The 22994-nt window shown below is 40.3% G+C and overlaps 1 protein-coding gene across 8 annotated transcripts in view; it reads right to left on the bottom strand.

Moving 5' to 3' along the window:
- UNC13B (unc-13 homolog B) overlaps window positions 1-22994 on the bottom strand; it is a 237437-nt gene that overhangs the window by 63570 nt on the left and 150873 nt on the right. For all 8 annotated transcript variants that reach the window (XR_009251620.1, XM_058694990.1, XM_058694991.1 and 5 more), the window contains 2 exons: window positions 21741-22055; window positions 19611-19701 (listed from right to left, as the gene is read on the bottom strand). Coding sequence is in view for 7 of the 8 variants with exons in the window: in XM_058694990.1 (XP_058550973.1) it covers window positions 19611-19701; window positions 21741-22055 (406 nt within the window). In the remaining variant the exon portion in view is untranslated. The remainder of the gene's footprint in view (window positions 1-19610; window positions 19702-21740; window positions 22056-22994) is intronic.

Below are 22994 nucleotides of genomic sequence, written 5' to 3' on the forward strand. Positions count from 1 at the left end.
GATGCTAAACAACCCATTTCTTAACCATCCACCTCATTATGCAGCCAACACTAACAGCAGAGCAAATACCTCCTAACCCAGTCGGGAGCTGGCTGGGTGACAGAAGAGATAAGGACTGACAGTGCAACTATAACCACATCTAAATACAGAAAAAAAAATCATTTGAAAAGTGTCAAATTTCAGTGGAAGTCACAGCCAATTTAGAGGAGCTTCCCATATTTCAGCCAGAAGAGGTAAAGGGTTTAAAACAAGAAATATAGGGAAGACTGATTAAATCAGAATTCCCTCCCACTCAAAGAGCCCAGAGAAGTGGCTGTCATTATCAGGTTTGGGGCTGGGATTCCTATTCTAAGAAACTCAAACTCTCAAGACTAGAAATGATCTTCAGAGCTAGGACACTGCCTAACAGACCTACTTCTTCCTGACTCATCCACCAGTGGCTCCAAGACCTGGCTGAGGTTTCTAGATGTTATACCTGAGGCTAATGCGACCCTCTCTTGTCCATCTGCCTAGTCAAACACATTCAGCCCATATTCTAAGCAGCTTGAGTTTTCCAGAAAAATAAAGGCTCAGACAGGAGAAGATGTGTTTATGACATGAGGCACAACAAATTTGCAATCTCTAGTTCATGGTCTTCAAACTTCACAAGACAGCTTATATGGCTTTGACCATAAATTACTTTTGTATCTTTCCAACTTCCCATGTTTCACCAAAAACACAGAGAGTAAGTGGTAAATAGCTGTCCATGTACATTCTGGGTAAAAAAGCAGGCTCCCTCTTCTACTATTCAACAGGGCCCATAGAGGGCCCACAGACTGCCAGACATCATAGGACCAAAGGAGAGATCTCCTCTGTGGTCTAGCCTTTTAGGATAGACACACAATTTCTGTTTCCTGAGCCGTGTAAGCAACGATGCAGTCCTTTGTTACAGTGGATCTGGCTCTTGGGAGTCCTAGGCAGGCTAAAAGGATGGGGGTGCTTTTCAGAGGTAAGAAATAGCACAAGCACCCACCTCAGTTGGGAAGCTTCCTCAAAGCAGGGCTTTTCAAGACCTAGCTGGGCAGAATTGGAGAAACAGATTGGGTTAAGAAGGAAAAGGCATTTATCCAGAAGCTGTGAAATGCTCTGAACAGACATTCTCAAGGTCTGGTTCCCAATTTAAATCTTTGCAGGGATCTTCGCCTAGAGATAGATGAGTCAAGATGGAAATTCAACATGAGACACTGACACTCACGCAGAGTTGTGGGAAGGTTCAGAGCTACAGGAGCTCTAAAGGGGAACCAAATGGGTGGGTTAGTCAGAAGACCACCTGGCACACAAAATTCATCCTCAGTTAAAGCATCTGAGTGGAGTCACAGGGATACTGGAGGAGGGGCTCACCAACCACAATTCTCCACTCTCATACAAACCAGTCTAAGTCTCCCTCAGGCCAGATACAACTGGTCCAAAAGCAAAGAATGTGCCTGCTCCAAACCTGGCCTGCCCTTTCAGGTGTCATTGCCAGAGAATGGCTGGGTCAGGACCAGCAGGTACCTACCTCGTCTCCCAATGCTGACAATCACATATGAGGATACAAAGGATAGGTGGAGCCAAAATCTAACTTACATCAGAGTAAGTCTGTGACTCCTTTCCTTCTCTATCACCAAGTAAAGCCAGAAGCAACATGAGAGGCTGACATGGGTCACACAAGTAGGATATGTTTCCTGAGGAAAATGGTTTGTTCTGGTGGCTGAGAAAAGTCTTTTTTTTAACCCCTGTACAATTATGCCCTCCATAAACTACTGAGTGATTGCATGAAGCAGAGAATTATGGGCAATGGGAGGTGAATCTCCTCCTTCCCTCAGGAACATGCCACCCAAGGAGAGTTATGAGCCTGGCAGATATGTGCTGACTTTACTGATGTGCTAAGACATAGCTGCTACACAGACTAAATGAGACCTGACAAGCTGCAAGGCAGGCCTAAGGAGTCACAAATTGCTGACAAATTTCAGTCCTACAATCAGGTCAAGCACCATCCTGATTAGCAAAACCTTAAACATGAACAGGGATAAACTCAGTACTGCTAGGCTAAACAGGTTTTTAGCCTTTACCTACAAAGGCTGTGGCCCCATTTCCATTCAAGGACTAATGATTAAAGACTCATAATCAGGGGCACCTGGGTGGCTCAGTCGGTCAAGCTTCCAACTCTTGATTTCAGCTCAGGTCATCATCTCATGGTTCCTGGGATCAAGCCCCACTTCAGGCTCTGCACGGACAACACAGAGCCTGCTTAAGATTCTCTCTCCACCCTTCCCCTGCTTGCTTTCTCTCTCTCTCAATCAATCAATCAATCAATCAATACTCATAATCAAAGTAGTCTATGTAGTAGACTACTATGTAGTAGTCTACAGCCCTCTCACATAAACCTGTTCAAAAGTCATAGCTCCCAGATTTAGAACTAAGGCTACTCCTGAACTAGTATCTGCTTATATATGTCCCAGTCCAATCCACAAAGTACAATGGCCCTGCCTCAATTTCTTTACCCCAAGGAAGCCAAGGGGCCACATGTGGAGGATTCTCTAATGGGAATCCAAAATTTGAAATTTCATGGGGAAATGAACCCTTTGAGGGCACCAGGGTGGTTCAATTGGTTAAGTGTCCAACTCTTGATTTCTGCTGAGGTCATGATCTCATAGTTTGTGGGATTGAGTCGTGTGTCAGGCTCTGCACTGACAGCATGGAGCCTGTTTGGGATTCTCTCTCTCCCTCTGCCCCTCCTCCCACTTGTGTGCACTCCCTCTCTCTCTCTGTCTCTAATAAGCAAACATAAAGAAAGAAAGAAAGAAAGAAAGAAAGAAAGAAAGAAAGAAAGAAAGAAAGAAAGAAAGAAAGAAAGAAAGAAAACCTTTGTACTATAAGGAGACTATATTCTAACTGGCTTAATATTTATCAAATACCTCCTTCAGTTCTTTGTGTTTTGTTCTGAAATATACCTAGAGTAAACCCAAATCTGGAGAATTCTCTTGGTGTAAGACCCTGTTTCCAGAAGCTTTTCAAAATATGTTCCTAGTTAGCATATGAATCTCAAGTGTCTTGAGAATCAATGAAGAGACCTAAAAGAGGAGGGTTTTTCCTATAGGGTTCTCCGTATATTCAAAAATATCTGGTATGAAGCACTGAGTTATAGGAAGATAGCTAACATTCAAAGGGGAAGAGAAGGCTTAAGAGAGACAAATCTCTTAAGGATCTCTGACAATGGAAGCATGGTGGGGAGAAAAGAAAGTATTCAACTGGATGAGGCAAGAGAATGAGACTTAACCAAGAAAGCAAGGAATGCAGAGGGAAAGCCTGTTGGTGGTGCTGGCATTGGAGCCCTATACTGCAGCTCATCCATACCAACAAACTACACATGGAGATGACTTCCCTGCTCACACACAAAACCTTAAAACCTCTCTATTCTAACTTTCCATCCAGTAACAGAATCCCCTGTGAAACCCTTTGCTCCCATCACATGTCACTAAGTCTAATCTATTTTACCTTCCTATCTATAAATTCTGTCTCCTTCTCTACAACCTTTAGTTTGGGCTTCACTACTTCTCATTTGAGTTATTGCAAAATATTCATCCTCCCTAGTCTACCTTCCTTTAGAACCACCCCCCCTACTCCCAATCAAGTTTTGATAATTTGTTAGAGGAATACCTACCTTTTATAGCCCTTAGAAGGAATTAACCCTGCTGACACCTTGATCTTGGACTTCTAGCATGTAGAGCTATACAACAATATATTTCTGTTGTTTAAGCCACCCAGTCTGTGGTACTTTGTTATGGCAGCCCTAGCAAACAAATACAGTACCTTTAAGAATTACTAATACAATGCTACCAAAATTTTTTTTAAATAATAAATACCTATTAAGTACCTAGGTGTTGTACCAGGCATGATGAAAAGATACAATCTTTGCTCTTAGGGAGTTCATAACCTAATAGGGGAAATGTTATAGCATGGGCATTGTTATATCCATATTACATATTCTAAGGAAGAAGAGTATTAGATTTTGTGCTTGGTTGACTGGTAGTGCCATTTACTGAAAGGATATACAGGAGATGAGGTGGAGGAGAAAGAAAAGACAATCAGTACAGTTTGAACATACTGTATGTGGTGCCTGGAAAATTCTGCCATAACAAGATCTATAGGCAGCTGGATATGTGAGTATGGAACTCATGAAAGAAGACTGAGGTAGAGATAGCAATTTGGGATCCATCAGTTTACAGATAAAGACATGAGTGAGATTATCTAGGATAGAGAATGAGGTGGAAAACAGAGCCCTAGGAATCACCAAGTTTTAAGGGGCAAGCAGATGAGCAGAAATGCTATAAAGGAAACAAAGATGAAGCTGTCAGAAGAAAAAGACTTGGAGAGAAAGATATCACAAAAGCAAACAGGAAAGAGTGTTTTAGGGAGAAACCAGTCAACAGTTTTTATCTCACCTGTCACAAGAAATGCTCCAGGATGCTCCAAGGGCATCTAGAATGCCCTTCCTAACTTGTCATCTTTGTCTATTTATGTCCAAATGTCCTCAGGTACGGACCAAATAAACACATTTCCCTAGCATGCTTAAAGATGACAACCAGCAAAGAGAAGTACAAGCCCAAGGAATTAGGGAAAATTATTTACTACAATTTACCTCTACTCTTTGGCTTCAGGAAGTCTTATTTTATATACTATGACAGTACTTCAGACTGTGCCTGTTTTGGAATGGTGGTAAATCTCACTGTATTGTTTACAGAAAGAATGCCACTTACAAGGAGCCATGATTTCTTTAATGGCATGTTTATAAACAGAAAGCAAGTTATCCCTTGATTTCCATCTTTCTAAGCTTCTATTATTTTATTTCTTGGACATTTCCTGATACTTAATAACATATTCCTGACTCGGTACCCTCTGGGAATTCATCTGACTTCTCTGAGCACCCTAACTCAAAGGGTTTGCTCCCTCCATTTTTTGTTGTCCCTCATTTCTTTTGCAACCAATTACTTATATTGCCTGGTAATATCGCTTCATAGTTTTAAGCAACAGTTCCACAAAACTTTTCTGAGTGTCTATTAAGTATCAGAAACTATGCTAGGAATTGTATTCAGTTCCTGACCTCATGTGCAATCTAACAAAGGAGTTAAAGCATATACATGGATATTGAAAATACAAGTAGAAAGCAGAAGTAACAAGAAAATAAGTGGCCAGGAAAAGGATCTCTAAATATTTGAACTGTTTTCTACCTACATGTAGTAGGCCCCCAAGACATATTAGGCAGAGAAGATACTCCAGGTGAATATCTATTCTTTTTTTTTTTTTTTTTTTTAAATATCTATTCTTAATTCCTAAGACTTCAGACTCAAACTCCTATATGGCCTCCTCCCTTGATAAGCCAGGCTGGGCTATAAAGACATCTTTAACTGAAGACCAATTCAAAATACAGGTCAAGCAGTTTGCAACTTGACCCCTTGCTCCGGTCACATCCTTGACTAGACATATGAATTTCTCCCAATGCAAGAGGAGAATATATATAATATCAAAGGTCCAAAGCAGTTTTCTTAACCTGCCTTTTCATGACCCCAGTTTATTTCAATTGGCAGAGCTTCTGCCTCCAGCATTATAGTCCAATTAAAGTGCCTATTCTTTGGGCCTGGAGAGGGCAGCCTTCAGCAACTCTTTAAAGGTTAGAGTGAGTGACTAATATTTATCATAAAAGACACATATAAATTGTAGGAGAATTTTAGAGAGGAAAATATTGCCAGCTTTCAAGGTGCTGATTTGGATAGGAATTAGGAAAGGCTCCGTGAAAGAGGCTCCGTGAAAGAGATCTGAGCTTGATCCTAAAGGATGAATAATATTTGGATATGTGGAAATTGAACAGAAGAGAAGGCATTAGGGCAGAGATACAAGATGAGCAAAGATATGAAAAGGAGAAAAAGGAAGATATGTTGTTGGAAAGTAAAGGAAATGAACATTTAGTGAATACTAAAAACATGCCAGGCCCTGCTTTATACGTATTATCTTATTTAATCCATATCCATCTGCTGAGGAAATGATATCCAATTCAGAAATGAGAAAACTAAGTTTGTAAGAGGCTAGGTGACTTGTCTAAGCCTCAAGTTACATAGGTAGTAAGTAGTAGAGCCCTATTTCAAACTCTGGCTCTGGCTGATTCCAAGGCCCAGTATCTTCCAACTGTACAATATGGCCTCTGGGTTAAAAAAAAAAAGTTAGAAAAATCGGTTGAACAAGTCATGAGTTGTTACAGATGTCAGGCTAAAAAGCTGAGACTATAACTTAACCACAAGTGAGAGAAAAAATTAATCTTCCTTCCTTCCTCCCTCTTTCTTTTCTTCTTCCCTCCCTCCCCCTTTCTTTTCTTTCTCTCTTTCTTTGAGAAACCCTCATTCATTCACTCATTCATTCTCAGATATATGTTAAGAGCTTGCTGGGTGCCAGGCATTAGAGAAATAAAGTTAAATAGTCCCTATTCTGGTAGTGCCTGGCTGGCTCAGTCAGTGGAGCATGTGACTCTTGACCTTGGAGTTGTGAGTTTGAGCCCCATGTTGGATGAGGAGATTACTTAAAAATAAAATCTTAAAATAAATAAATGGTCCCTATTCTGTATTTCCATTATATATTTTTTAAATATTTATTTATTTTTGAGAGAGAGAGAGAGAGAGAGAGAGAGAGAGAGAAAGAGAGGGTGTGAGTGGGGGAGGGGCAGAGAGAGAGGGAGAGAGAGAGAATCCTAAGTAGGCTCCGCACTGTTAGTGCAGAGCCCTACACAGGGCTTAAATGCACGAACCATGAGGTCACGACCTGAGCTGAAATCAAGAGTTGGTTGCTTAACTGACCGGGCCACCCAAGCTTCCCCAGGCTATTTTTATCTAGCTTTTATTTAAACTTCTTATTGAATATAACATACAGTGCACAAATCAAAAGTATGTCAATGTAAACAGAATCCCAATCAAGAAGAGAACATTAATGGAATTCCAGAAGTTCCCTTGTGCCTATGTCTAGTCACTACCAACACCCTCCCCACCTAGGTAATCACTATCCTACAGTCTGACACTATAGATTACTTTGACCTGTTTCTGAACTTAATATAAAAAGAAGCATATAGTATATACTCTTTTCAGAAATACATAATCTTGGGGTCAAATGCTCACACATTTCCAGGATAATATGATAACTACCAAAATTGACTGTATATGAAATGCTATAGAAAAATGAGTACCTAACTACCTGGGGACTTTGAGGAAGGCTTCAAAGGATGTGACATGTAAGTTGAGCCCTGAGTATAAGTGGAGCCATGAGTAGTGCTCTGTTTCAGGAAGACAATGCTGGCAGTGGTATACACAATGTATCCTAAGACAAATAAAAGAAAGAAACCTTCAGAAAACTAATACTATACACTAAGCAATAAAGAAGATCTGAACACAAAAGGGAACAGAGAAGAGACTTGTAAAAGGAATCACGGAGAGAAAAAAGAGCAAGGTCTGGCAAATGATCCAATGTGGGAGGCAAGAGAGAAGGAAGAATGACACCGTGATTTTGAGTGGGTGACTAGCAAAATGATGGTGATTTTAATACAGAGAACAAAGAATAGGAACGGGTCCAGGAGGGAAGTTTCGAATATTAGGAAGTTATGGTGAAAATAACTATTAGATAACTAGACATGAAGGATAGAACCTAAAGAAAAAAGGAGGGTTAGAAGTACAGATTTGGGAATTATTTGCTTAGAAAGGCTAGCTGGAAGTCAACTGGCTGCCTAGCACAAAAGCCGGGATCAAGCACAGAATTGGCCATATAGTAGTTGCTCAGTTAAGGATTCTGGATTAGAGGTTGAGCAGAGGCAGATTTGAGATGGGGGGAAAAAGCCTGAGGGGAAAACTGTAGAAAGAGACAGGCAGGAAAGAAGATAGGCAAGGTAAGAAAGAAAGGAAGAGAATGGGAGAATCCAGGATAACAGAAGCCAGGGAAAGAGGAAGTTACAAATAAGTTGTTTCAAAACACACATTGGAATGCTGCAGAGAAAAATGACATTAAAGACCAAGGAAAGTATCTGGGGAAAAATGTAAATATTTAATGTAATTATTTCTATCTCCCTTCTGGCCTATACTCTCCTAAATGATAAAAAAGTGGTACCACTTATCAGTTGGCTTGATTTAAAATGGGATGATTTGGGTGCACCCGGGTGGCTCAGTTGGTTAAGAATCCGACTTCGGCTCTGGTCATGATCTCGCAGTCTGAGTTCGAGCTCCACCCATGTCAAGCTCTGTGCCGACAGCTCAGAGCCTGGAGCTTGCTTTGGATTCTGTGTCTCCCTCTCACTCTGCTTCTCCCTCACTCATGCTCTCTGTCTCTCCCTCTCAAAAATAAACATTAAAAAAAAAAATTAAAATGGCATCATTTTATCAGTTGCTTCCTTTTGGAGAACTTTGGCAACAGGATTTTCTCTCACAGAGGAAGAATTCATTCCTAGCCAGTATTAAATGTTCCATTAGCTGGATGAGTAAACAAGCAGGAAGAGTCAGCAAAAGTAATAGAAAGCAAGAAGATAAGCTTTGTTTATTTGAAAACAAGTAATTTCTAATTTTATACAGAGGTATCACAGTACCTCTTTACTGACAGTATGCCCAGAAAATACTGCCAGGTGGAGCTAAGCCTGCTACCGGTGTCTGATACTCTCCTCTGACTCTAGGCAAGTCAGTGGTATCATGGCATTCCTCAGAGATGTTTTGATATGTACCTCAGAAACCAAATTCCATCCCTTCAAACAAGCTGCCCCAAAGCCCAGGCACAGATGTGACATCTTATAATTCACAAGGTTCAGACACCGCCTAGAACCAAATCTAAGATTTACAGAAGACCAACCACTGATAAACATCCAGATCCAGGCCATAAACATGTCCAGAACATTTCACAGGAAACAGGAGGGGGGGATGGGGGGAGGGGGGAGATCTGAGAAACATTAAGCATGTCTCCTGACAAGCACACAAAAGCAGCTCTTGGGAAAATGTTCCCACCAGTGCCCATGACAACCTTTGTACTCCTCCCCTAGACTCCTAGGGTAAGGCATTCAACTAACTTCTTCCTCTGGGGCTCCAAAGAAGCACCAGTGCACTAGGTAAATAGCTTCCTCTGAGTGATCCATATAGTTATCCCAGGAACCCCGTGCCACCAAGGAGTCTAGATCCCTATAAAAACCTGAAATCCTGTGGCAATGGCACCTTGCTGCTTTAGCCATAGACACAGTTTCACTTGTGTTCCCACTCAGTAGCAAAGGCTCCAGCTATGGGCAGCAACACCTCTGGCAGGTCACTCAGGCCTAGGCTAGGAAGGTCAGGAGAGAGCCCTGAAAACCAAAAGTTCTGGTAAGAGGAGGCTTCCTGGTGACTCTCAAGCAATTATTTCTAGAGCTTTACACTCAAAAACACATTTTTCTCTGACCTCACCAAAACTCTGTAAGAGAGGACAGTCATCCTTAATTTTACAGCTCAGGAGACTGAGAAATAGAAAACAGAAAAGTGATTTACTCAGGTTCTCTCAGATTTTAAGATTGAGCTACTTCAAGGATCTAGTTCTTTCTATTTCCAGTTTAGCCCTACATTTTATTAGTAAGAGGGATAATATTAAACAGATACAAAAGACACTGGATATCACGAACAGGCTCTCCGTATACCAGCCTGGCGAATACATTTCCCACCAACTAGACCTCAGGAAACACAGAATTGTCACTCACATGTGACAAACACAGAACCTTCTGTGTCACCTTCTTTCCCCTTCTACCTTGAAGGAGTATTAGTTTGCCAGGGCTGCCATAACATAATACCATAGAATGGGTGGTTTAAGAAATAGAAATTTATTTTCTTACAATACTGGAGACTACAAGTCAAAGATCAAGGTGTCAGTGAGGTTGGTTTCTTCTAAGGCCTTTCTCCTTGGCCTCAGATGGCCATCTTTGTCTACACAGGCTCTTCCATCTGAGTCCTAATCTCTTTTTATAAGAATATCAGTCAGACTGGATATGGCTCCATCCATATGACTTCAATTTACCATAATTACCTCTTTAAAGGCTCTATGTCCAAATACAATCACATTCTGAGATACTGGGTATTAAGATTTCAACATATGTGGGGCACCTGGGTGGCTCAGTTTGTTAAGTGTCCGATTTCGGCTCAGGTCATGATCTCGTGGTTCATGGGTTCAAGCCCTGCATAGGGTTCTGTGCTGATAGAGCAGAGCCTGGAGCCCACTTCAAGTTTTTGTGTCTCCCTCTCCCTTTGCCCTTCCCCCGCTCACGCTCTCCCTCTCCCTCTCTCTCTCCCTCCCTCTCTCTCTCTCTCTCTCTCACAAAAACAAATAAACATTAAAAAAAAAAAAAGATTCCAACATGAGGAAGTGGGGCACAATTCAGCTCATAACAGGAAGAAAAGGTGAAATCAGGGTTTTGGTGGTATTAGGGATTTAAAAGGCAGAGGAAGAAAGGAGACGATCCAGAATCAGAAGCCAGGTACCCTGGTGTTTTCCTACATAGGGAGCCTTTGGAATGAAATATAAGAAACATACCAGCTGGTAGCTTTAGAGAAACAGAACTAGGCCAGTCTCAGCTTCCCTCTCTGCTCTGGCCTGTTTCTTAACAGACATGGAGAACATGGGCAAGAGAACCATGTGTATCCTTTCTAGGTATTCCTGCTCTGTTCAGTGCAAATGGGGGTGGGAAAGGTAGAGGGCCTGTGTTCAATGTGTAAAAGAATATTTAAATTTTAATTTCTTATGGATGCCCCTATTATCACCCACTCAGCTTCATCTTTGGGATTTCTTTCTACCTAAGATTTTACTTTTTACCCAAGCAGTTGAATCTCAAGGACTGAGCGAGATTGTGTATTAGAGGAACAGTAAAGAGGGACTGAGACAGTCAGGCTGTAGGAAAAAACAGTAGCTCAAAAACATGCTTTTGCTACTGACCAACTGGGCATGCTACTTCTACACCCTGTAAAAATAACAGCTTCTTATTGTTTCAGAGGCTCAGGTGATGTTGCCAATTTCTCCATACATGTGCAAAACAAAGAGGGGAAAGAAAGGTTGCAGGTTAGGGAACAATTAAGGCAGAAAGTGGAAAATTCATGAGAATTCCTTAGAAATTTTAAAGGAACAGGGCTGGGAGAAAATATTTGCAAATCATCTAGTTGATAAAGGACTTTAACCCAGAATATATTAAGAACTCTTACAACTCAACAACAAAAGACAACCCAATCTAAAAATGCAGAGGATCTGAATAGACATTTCTTCAAAGAAGATGTACAAATGGCCAATAAGCATGAGAGAAGATGCTTAACATCCTTAGTCCCTAAGGAAATGGGAATCAAAATCACAATGAGATACCACTTCACATCCACTAGGATGGCTCTAACAAAAAGACAGATTAACAAGCATTGACAAGGATGTGAAGAAATTGGTACCCTCATACATTGTTTATGGGAATGTAATATGGTGCAACCTGTTTGGAAAACAGTTTGACAATTTCTCAAAAGGTTAAACATAAAGTTGCCATATGATCCAGCAATTCCATTTGTATGTATATACCCAAGAGAACTGAAAACATATGTCCACACAAAAAATTATACATGAATGTTCACAGTGGCATTATTTATATCAGCCAAAAGGTGAAAGCAATCCAAACATCCAACAACAGATGAGTGAATAAACAAAATGTGATATATCCACAGAATGGAATATTATTCAGCCATATAAAGGAACAAAGTAATGGCAGATGCTGCAACACAGATGAACCTTAAAAACATTATGTTAAGTGAAAGAAGCCAGATACAAGAGGCCACATATTATATGATTTCCTTTATACGAAATGTCCAGAACACACAAATCCATAGAGACAGAAAGTGTATTAGTGGTTGCCAGAGGCTAGAGCAAAGCAGGGAATGAGGAGTGACTTATTAATGGGGATGGCATTTCCTTTGCAGTGATAGAAATGTTCTCAAATTAGATGGTGGTGATAGCTGTACAACCTAGTAAATATACTAAAAACACTGAATTATACACTTTAAAATAGTAAGTTATACTGTTAAATGAATTATATCTCAATAAAAAGATATTTGTTACTTAAAAAAAAATACAAACAGGATTCCTTTTCCTTTTTCAGTCCACTAAGGGAAAACTGTGTAGAAGTAGGGATGGATGAAAAGGCTGGAAGAACACACAAAGCATAGTCTATTTGTCTCTATTTCACCTTAGAGCAGTGAGGGGAGACAAAAGCAAGCTTTGTGTGAGGAGAGGAAGGAGCCATAGTCACAGAAAGATGGCTAGAAAGATGAAATTTGGGAATTAGCCTTCTCATTCCTCTCCACAAAACAAGTACCCAGAATGAAAAAAAGACTAGCTTTCCTACCTACATCCTTTGCATTCATCCTGTCAACAGATATTTATGGAGTATCTACTATGTGCACAAGACAGCTATCTTATCCTTCCCTCCCTCCCTTTACTTATTTAGGTTTATTTTGAGAAAGAGAGAGAGAGAGCCTGTGAGCAGGGAGAAGGGCAGAGAAAAGGGGAGAGAGAGAATCCAAAGCAAACTCCATGCTATCAGCACAGAGCCTGATGCAGGGCTCAAATTCACGACCTGAGAGATCACGACCTGAGCCAAAATCCAAGAGTCAGATGCTTAACCAATTGAGCCACCCAGGAGCTCCTCCTTCCCTCCCTTTAAAGGTAAGTGAAACTCCTGCTCCTAATTCTTCTACATTATCGAAGATATGGCTTAGCTTTCCCTTACTTTTCAAGAGCCCAATCACATTTAGTGGGTTCAGGGTTGGTTTGGGGAACATGGGAACAAAATACAGGACACAAAGTTTTGAGAGATGATGTCTTTTGGCTAAATATGTTGAATTTTAGATGCTGATGGGACAATTGAGTATATAAGTAGTTAGAAATACGGATCTAGAGTTCAGGGAAGAGATCTGGGCTAGACAGACAGATAGAACAATCCACATATAAGTAGTAACTGACATAATAAGATTTCATATAAAGAACGTAAGGGAGTTATATGAAAAGAGGATTGAGGAAAGAACCCCAGGAAGACCAACATTTAAGAATGAGCAAAGAGAGAAATCAGAAAAGGGAAACTTAAGAGAGATCAGAGAAGAATGGCATTGGGGATGGTTTCTTAAATGTCAAAACACAAAGGAGTGTTCAGTGTATCAAATACTGCAGAGAGGTCCATTAAGGTTTGAAAGCAATCACTAAATCAGGCAGCTATGAGCTCACTGATGACCCTCACAAATGCAGTTTTAATGAAATGATAATGAAATCAAATGAAACAGAATTTCTCCAAATGTATTCCTTGGAAAGTGAGTCCTGCAGGATGCCTCTCCAGAACAGAGTTTCATGGTCAAAAAAGCTTGCAGTGACGCTGTGCATATTATATTCTCCTCTTTAAGAGGAGCTATATGTTGGTGTTACACTCTACTGGAACCAAATTTATTTCCCAAATTTCTATGACCATGGAATTCTATCACATAATAGAGAACCTATTAACAGTTCCAGAAACTGGAGTCCTGTGGAAGAGAGTTTTCCATGCTCTGGAAAACAGAGTTCTAAGATTATGGTGGTAATATGGTGGAAAAAGTGTTAAAAAAGCTAGGCTCTAGAGTTAACTAGATCTAGATTTGAATGCAGTCCTCTTATCAGCTAAGTGACCCTGAACAAGTTTCTATCTTTCTAAAACCTCAGTTTCTTAATCTATAAAATGGGCCAAATAACAGAAGACTGGTTTGTAAAAGTATTGTGAGGGATTCATTTGGATGATGCATGTAAAATACTTATAGTAATAGTAGCATCCAGTAAGGGTGGCGGTGGTGATGATGGCAGTAGTTGAGATCAAAAGGAGAACTATAAAGTAGGTAATAAAGTTTTCACTGAATGAGGAATTAGTGAACAGTTGGGACCTAATTACAACAAGGAAGGTGACTATGAGAATAGGTTATGTGAAGATCTAGTAATGGCCTGGAAGTGGCAACGAGAGCCAGAGAAAACTAAGCCTCACTCCTGACCCAGTAATGGGGCATGAAAAGGGCAGAACCTCCTTCATAAAGGCTTTAGTGGGATGCCTGGCAGGCTCAGTCGGTAGGGCATGAGACTCTTGATCTCGGGATCACGAATTCGTGTCCCACGTTGGGGAGAGAGTGCTTTAGGAGCACCTGGGTTGGTTAAGCATTGGACTCTTGATTTCGACTCAAGTCATGATCTCACGGTTCATGTGATCAATCCGAGTCAGGGTCTGCGCTGTTAGCTCTCTTCTCTGCGCTTCCCCCACTTGTGCTCTCTCCCTCTCTCAAATAATAAACTTAAAAAAATAATAAAAATAAAAAGGTAAAGTATGATGTAATATACACATGCATGCATGTGTACACACACATGCTTGTAAATGCACAGATTATCTGTGGACTGATTCACAAGACACAGGTAACAAAAAAATGGAGAAGATGGGGACTTGAGGCCTGGAAGTTTGAAGTAGGAGGGAAATTTCACATGACACATGTATAATTTTATGTTTTTGTATAATTGCATATTTTTATACTTATCAATTATTCCAAACATTCTTTCACTTAATTGTTAGAGTAGTAATGGTTAGGGAGAGGGGTGTAACTGGTGGTCTTCATGAGGGTAAAGAATTGAAGTAGTAAAAGTTTAACATAGGCAGCCGTGATCAGAACAAAATCCTACAGGTTCAAATTACAGAAAGAATGCTTTCCTGATGCAACTAAGTCTAAGAGATGGGGCCCTCAAGGGTGCTCCCCTTGAGCATGATTTTTCCCCAGAGGAATACCTTTTTCAGACCTTCAACAATTGCCTGAGAAGGAAGTCTCTGCTAGGGAGAGAGTCACAAGAACAGAACAGAACTTTGTGGGAGACAGTGAATTCATTCTGTCTTAAAGCTCTTCCCTGAGAAAATGCTGATCCACCTCTCAGGTTGACCAGCTACAATCTTGAATCTCCTGAGATCGCTCCATTTAAACACAGGCCTTCTATTGTATTTGTTCAGTTCCATCTCTGCTTACTAAATAAGTCTCTCCTTCTCCAGCTTTCTTTAGCAACCTAAGAGCTTCTGTCAAGGCTTCCTCACGGCCTACCTCTATGTCTTCTCCTTCACTGTCCCTTCCACCTGGAACACCCACCCACCTGCTGCCACCACAGTCTCGGTTTCTAGAGCTAAAAGTCTCACCTCCTCCCCCAGATTTTTCTGCAGCTAAGCCAAATAAGGTACAAAATCATATCCATTCCACCCACACTACTAACATTACTGCAATGTCATCAAACACTTATTAAGTACATATGGCCAGGCACTCAGCCACCCCAGATACAGAGATGACCTACAGAATATTTTCCCTGAATCTGCTTATAGGAATGGCATAAGGATAACTAGGTTATGGTAGTTCCTCAAAGTCTATTGAATGCGGTTATTGGCTGAAGAAGAATGAATGTCCTATAAACTTATGGGAAATATTCAAATCACTATCAAAGAAATGTAAATTAAAACAAGGGGATACCATTCTTCTGCTGAATTGGCAAACATTTTCAAAAATGATAATACTCAGTGTGGGTGGGGCACCTTCAAATACTGAAAATACAAATTGGAAAAAGCTTTCTGAAAACACACATAGAAGTTAATCAGAAGCCTTTACAAAGTATATATACTCTTTAACTCAGTAATTTATTTGAATCTACTTTGAGAAAGCTAAGTTAAAGAAAAAAAATCAAAAACCGATTCACACAAAATGATGCTCATCATAGCATTATTTATAATTATAAAGAAACACAAGTTGTTATGGAACATCAACCTAATGGAATATTAATCTAAACCTTAAATCATGTTTTCAAAACATATTTAATGCTCACAAAAACAATCTAAGTGAGAAAACTTTTAAATGCACACATACTATGGTCCAAATTCAGTATTTTTAATTTAATGTATATACTATACAAATTATATAAGAAAACATAGCTAATGCTAATAGCTAATATTTTATAGTTGCTAAGTTACTAGGCCTTGGAAAAAATTAAAAATAAAATTAAGAGAGATAAAGAGGCACATAGAGACTTCTGTGAAAATGCTGATGGGCTTTTCTGGCTAGGTAAGCATCTATAAAAAGTTGGCTAAACACTCTGCCAGGTTCTATAACTGGGCTCTAGAACACTAGCAGTAAAAAACAGCTCCAGAAATCAAAGAACTTACAAGTACACAGAAAAGTTAGATCAAACGGTAAATAAATAACTCAATTACACCATGGTAAATGCCAATCTAGAAAAAGTATGCAATGGTATGTACAACAGAGTCTGGGAGCTTAACCCTCAAAACTGACACCTGACTGAATTTTATTTTTTTGTAAATTTACATCCAAAGTAGTTAGCAGATAGTGAAACAATGATTTCAGGAGTAGATTCCTTAAAGCCCCTTACCCATTTAGCCCATCCCCCCTCCCACAACCCCTCCCATAACCCTCTGTTTGTTTTCCATATGTATGAGTCTCTTCTGTTTTGTCCCCTCCTGTTTTTCTATTATTTTTGTTTCCCTTCCCTTATGTTCATCTGTTTTGTCTCTTAAAGTCCTCATATGAGTGAACTCATATGATTTTTGTCTTTCTCTAATTTCACTTAGCATAATACCTCCAGTTCCATCCACGTAGTTGCCAATGGCAAGATGTCATTCTTTTTGATTGCCGAGTAATACTCCACTGTATATGTGTGAGTGTGTGTGTGTGTGTGTGTGTGTGTGTGTGTGTGTGTATACCACTTCTTCTTTATCCATTCATCCACTGATGGACATTTGGGCTCTTTCCATACTTTGGCTATTGTTGATAGTGCTGCTATAAACATGGGGTGCATGTGTCCCTTTGAATCAGCACACCTGTATCCCATGGATAAATGCCTAGTAGTGCAATTGCTGGGTCGTAGGGTAGTTCTATTTTTAATTTTTTGAGGAACTTCCACACTGTTTTCCAGAGTGGCTGCACCAGCTTGCAATCTTAAAAACTGTTCACTTTAAATGTTTACCTCATGTCAGTCTAGATCAATAAGACTCCAAGTGTTTATGATTAGGCAACCTTATCCACAGAAATCATTTTAGCATCTCTCTCAACATATATATTACTTATTCATTTAAAACTTATAAACATATATTAATACAATCATTACATTATAAAAATATAAACAGCATAAAAGAAATAGACATTTAGGATTAATGATAAAAATATTTCTTGCTGTCACTAAAAATACTAGCAATAGTAATATTTTTAGTGAAAGCAATGTGATACAATCTGTCTCATTATTTTTTAAATCTTGGTTTAACATTTTGTTATAGAATTATTTGTAAGTCTGGTTCCACATTCAATTATTTCAGTATTTGGTTTTCAAAGTTGTCAAAAAGATACAGATAATACAGTCAAATGGAAGATGTGCAATTGGTACCTATGTAGCAATTAGTCAAAGATTTTGTTGGAATTTGGCTAATCAAGTTCTTATGTCTTATCAAATAGAAATATTTTTAACAAGTAAGTTCAAACCTCACTGAAGTTTTTCATTAGAAAGATTTTAAAATATGTTAATAGTTTCTTTCCAAGATTTTAGAACATGCAGTTACAGTTTTTTATGGGTAACACTCATTGTTTCTGCTGCTGCTGCTGAAGATGAAGAAGAAGCAAGCAAGAAAGAAAAAAAGAAAAAAAGAAATGGAAGAACGTACACACAAAAGAAAGCATTTTCATACATCTGTATTCAAAATGCTTTTTTCCAAAGCAGATACCTTTTCAGTCATTATTAAAACATTATCTTCTCCCTGAAGGGTCAAATTAGCAGTGCTAGAACACTTTGAGCAACAAAATAAATGACAGTAATGGATTATAACTCATGTAATAAATCGGGAATCCATGAGTCTATATTGATATAAATACATTGACGGGAGAAAAAGAAATCTCCTCCTTATAGAATGCCAGCTAACGAACATAGAAAGTATAATGGAAATAGAAAGCTAACCATTTGGCAGCCACCATTAGTGGTGGTAGATTCAGATAGGTATTACCAACAGATGCTTATCTCAGAGGTAGAGATGTGATGAAGAATAGTATATGGGTCTCAGAGTACATAAAACACTTATCAATAACAAAACTGACCTGATGACTTGACAGGTTAGAAACCTGGCCAATAAAAAATTTCTAGTTGATTGAGGTTAATACTACAAGGACATGACAGGGTGACACATGTACTTCTTGATACAACTCATTAAATAGAGTCTAGCATCATTTTTGTGTAATTCCTGCCAAGAAAGCATGGCCTGAGTCTGAACATGAGGAAACACTGGATGGACCCCAAATGAAGAACACACTACAAAATAAAATGCCTGAACCATCTGTTGAAGATAAAACTGAGGAACCAGTCCTGATTAAAGGAGCCTAAAGAGATATGACTACTAACATGTCAGCCTGGATTATATCCTAGACCAGGAAAGAAAAGAGACATTGTTGGGACAGATGGCAAAATTTGCATGGGGTTTTTTTTTTTTTTTTTTTTTTTTTTAAATTTTTTTTTTCCAACGTTTTTTATTTATTTTTGGGACAGAGAGACAGAGCATGAACGGGGGAGGGGCAGAGAGAGAGGGAGACACAGAATCGGAAACAGGCTCCAGGCTCCGAGCCATCGGCCCAGAGCCCGACGCGGGGCTCGAACTCACAGACCGCGAGATCGTGACCTGGCTGAAGTCGGACGCTTAACCGACTGCGCCACCCAGGCGCCCCTGCATGGGGTTTTGATGATAGTGTTGCATTGTTGATTTCCTGATGTGGATGGTTACATTATGGTTATATAGGAGAGTAGTCTTGTTTTTTGGGAAATGCAAAAAGGACTATTCAGGAGTAACAATCATCTCTCCGTTTTCTCAAATGGTTCAGAAAAAGATTAATCATAATGGATGGAGGGTGATAAAGCAATTGCGATAAAATGTCAACGACTGGGGATTCTTGGTAAGAAAGATGAGTTTTTTATACTGCTATTTTGGCAACTTTTCCCTAAGTTAGAAAATATTTCAAAATAAATTATTTTTTAAGTGTGTTTACATATATGAGCATGCTTGCATTTTAAATATCTGCCAGGTATTATACTACTGACAGCCACTTGTCATCATTTAAAAACATCCTTTCTGTATACATTAAAAAGGCCCTCTATAATAGGTCAGCCAGTGACCTTGAACTGGATGGCCAAGGGAGGCAACAACTGACCCTAAGAGGCCTTACAATGGTTCCATGTCCTAAACTCAAAATAAAATGGCCTTAGAATGACAATGGTACTGAAAATAGCATTTAACTTAGCCTTCAGGCTCTCAACCCACTAAGTCTATTTGATTTCCATTAATCAGCATAGAAGGGAGCCAACAGCCACCTCCCATCTCTTAAGGCTCTAGCTTACTTGTCATGCATTCCCAAAAGCACACTATAAAAAGATGACTAATCACTGACTGCTTCTTCAGCACCATATGTCTCCCAATTTCAAAGAAAAAACTGTCCCAACTAGTAGTAGAAAAACAGATTTCCTACCTCCTGCAACTGGAGTCGAACCTTGGTAACTGCTCGGATCCAGTGCGCTCTGGCTTGGGTAAACGGTGAAGAAGCCTTCTCCTCAGGAAAGCTTGTAACAAAGAAAAGAATGTTCCTTAAAAATAGCCCAGGCCACAGGGTGACAGTGCTCAAGGGAAAACTGCCAAATATCTGAAGTGAAATGTTTTGTATTCATGCGTATACTTGTTAGTGATTTGGGCCACTAAACAGCATAGTCCTAAATAGCCAATGTGAAAAAAAAATCCTCTCTAAAATGACAACTTTTAGCTTTTTTTAAAAACCAAGTTTTATTTATTTATTTTGAGAGAGAGAGAGCATGTGCACTCATATGCACATGCGGGAGCAGGGCATGGGGGCCAGAGAGAGAGGGAGGGAGAGAGAATCCCACGCAGGCTCATGCTGTTAGCGCAGAGCCTGATGTGTGGGGCTCGATCCCACAAACTGTCAGATCATGACCTGAACCAAAATCAAGAGTTACATGCTTAACCAACTGAGCCATGCAGGTGGCCCTCAGCTTTTTATCCATTCCCTCTCTTCTTTCCCCTTTTTTCACTCACCCAATGAGCCAGCTCATTGGGACAGTCAGGTTTCAGGATTCTAGTAAAAGCAATGACAAGGGCCCTGAAACTATGCAGAGACATGGGGACTAATCCTCGTGTCTTACCTCTCAAGACCACTAGTCTCCCTTGGGGGTTCTACATAGCATCCATCTTTAGGGCAGAATTTTGTTCCTGTGAACCCTTCCTACTCCACTAAGAATTTTGAAAGGCTGGGCACTTCTGCTGCTCTGACGAGACCTCTACCCAGACAATGGTATCTGACAAACCTAAGGTCTACAAAGAACAATCTTTCAGTGGGTTGTGAGCCAAACCTCCTGGATGTCTTGTTTATTGGACAAGCCGTGAGAGAGGACTAAAAAATCAATAAAAAGTAAGAAGAGAAAGTAAGTTTGTATCTTCAGGGGTAGAATACACACATCAACCATTCTTCAAACTTCTACCACATAAACGGCACTCACTGCTCTGAACTTCTGGTGAGATGCTTTATTTTTAAGACCTGAAATTTGAGAATCTAAGTCACACCTAGCTGTTATCACTCTACCCCAGTGCTTTTCAACCGGGACAGGTCTGTACCCAACAGGAAATCTGACATCTGAAGACATTTTTGGTTGTCACAACTGAAGTTTACTGCTGGTATGCAGTGTGCGGATGCCACTATATATTCTAAAGTGCCTATGATAGCTTCCCATAAAGTTATCTGGGCCCAAATGTCAACAGTGCCAAGACTAAAAAACCGTGCTCTGCCCCAATATATCAGCAACTCTACTGATTTAATTCAATAACAGTAACATTCAAACACTGTACTAAACTTTATTACAAGACTGTTAAAGGGGCACCTGGGTGGCTTAGTCAGTTGAGTGTCCAACTCTTGATTTTGACTCAGGTCATAATCCCAGGATTATGGGCTTGAGCCCCACATCGGGTTCCACACTGAGCATGAAACCTGCTTAAGATTCTCTCTTGTTCCCCCTCCCTCCTGCTGTCTCAAAAAAAAAAAAAAAAAAAAGACAACTTAAAAATTTTTCTTTTTATGGGTACCAATTAATTCCAGATATACTGCTAGACCCTGGGGAGGCAGAAGGGAGAGTTACATCTGACTTTTAGACCAATTCTTTCTTAACTCTGTCCTGGTTTTCTCAGCCAGGAAACAAAACAAAACAATGTTCACATAAGAAGTTTAAATATTAATAGGCTGGGGAGCCTATTTCATCCAAAGTAGCTCCTCTGAATGAACTAAGCTGCAGGGGTTGGATCACTTCCAGATCAGAGACTACCATATATAGGTCAACTAGTGGGCCAATAATTGCAGACTCAAAAAGGAGTGGTACACTGCAGGTAACTACAAAGAACCCAAGTGATCTTCAGAAATCCTCAAAATACCTAGGGAGTTATACCAACAATCAAAAGAAGCGTATGGAGCTAACCCTCAGTATCCTGATCACTACCATACCCAGCTATAGGGAAACAAACGAAAAGCACTTATATCTAACACTACCACAGGCAGGTACTGAGGAAACCACATGAACTCCTCAAGGCAGTCATCACCTACCTCTCCTGGGGGCCTAGGACACGGTCTTCATGTAGCACCAGATCTGGGGGAGGATGGATTGTGGCATCTTCTTTCCTCTCCTTGGGTTCACATGCTGTCCCCTTCTCCTCTTCACCTGTCACCTCCAAGGCTTTCTCTTGTTCTCCAAAGCCCACTTGGCCATCTCTGGAGAAGCTGCCAGAGCTGTGGCATGAATGAATCGAGTCCCTCTCCCGACGGTCATCATCTTGTTCATGGCATTGGTCTAGTTCACTCAACTGAGAGCTTCCTTGACTCACATTACAGGAGGAGCCATACCTACTACTGCTGGTGGGGCTGTGAGAATGAGAGGAAGACAGATGAGTAGTTACACGCAAACTAGAGACCAGGACAAAAGTAACTGATAAATCCAAAAATAAAGATGGCAAGAATCACAAACAAGAGGTTCCTGGGAAGACCGGTCCAAACTTCACAATCTAGAAGAACTAGTTTCTAGTCTGCAAAAACACAACAAGAAAAACAATACAATATGCTGGGTTCTCCAATAGCACTTAACCTTAACCTACATTTATTTGACTTTGAAGCATACTTTATCTTAATGTGATTTTTGTAAGTAGGATTAAGAATTATTAAAATACTGGGGCGCCTGGGTGGCTCAGTCAGTTGAGCATCCGATTACGGCTCAGGTCATGATCTCATGGTTTGTGAGTTCGAGCCCCGCGTCGGGCTCTGTGCTGACAGCTGTGACAGCTCGGAGCCTGGAACCTGTTCTGGACTCTGTCTCCCTTTCTCTCTGACCTTCCCTTGCTCACACTCTGTCTCTGTCTCTCTCAAAAATAAATAAACATTAAAAAAAATAAAAATTTAAAAAAGAATTATTAAAATAGTCTGGCACCAGGGTGGCTCAGTCGGTTTAGCGTCAGACTTGGGCTCAGGTCATTATCTCGTGGTTCCTGAGTTCCAGCCCCATGTGGGGGTGCTGACAACTCAGAGCCTGGAGCCTGCTTCGGATTCTGTGTCTCCCTCTCTCTCTGCCCCTCCCCCTCTTGTGCTCTGTCTCTCTCCCAAAAATAGATAAAACATTAAAAACAAACAAACAAACAAAAGGATTAGGGGAGCTGGGTGGCTCAGTCAGTTAATCGTCTGACTTCAGCTCAAGTCACGATCTCACGGTTGGTGGATTCGAGCCCTGCATCAGGCTCTCTATGCTGACAGCTCAGAGCCTGGAACCTGCTTCGGATTCTGTGTCTCCCTCTCTCTCTGCCCTTCCCCCAC

The sequence above is a fragment of the Neofelis nebulosa genome, chromosome 12 (genome assembly GCF_028018385.1).
Source record: "Neofelis nebulosa isolate mNeoNeb1 chromosome 12, mNeoNeb1.pri, whole genome shotgun sequence".
In the NCBI taxonomy this organism is placed as follows: Eukaryota; Metazoa; Chordata; class Mammalia; order Carnivora; family Felidae; genus Neofelis; species Neofelis nebulosa.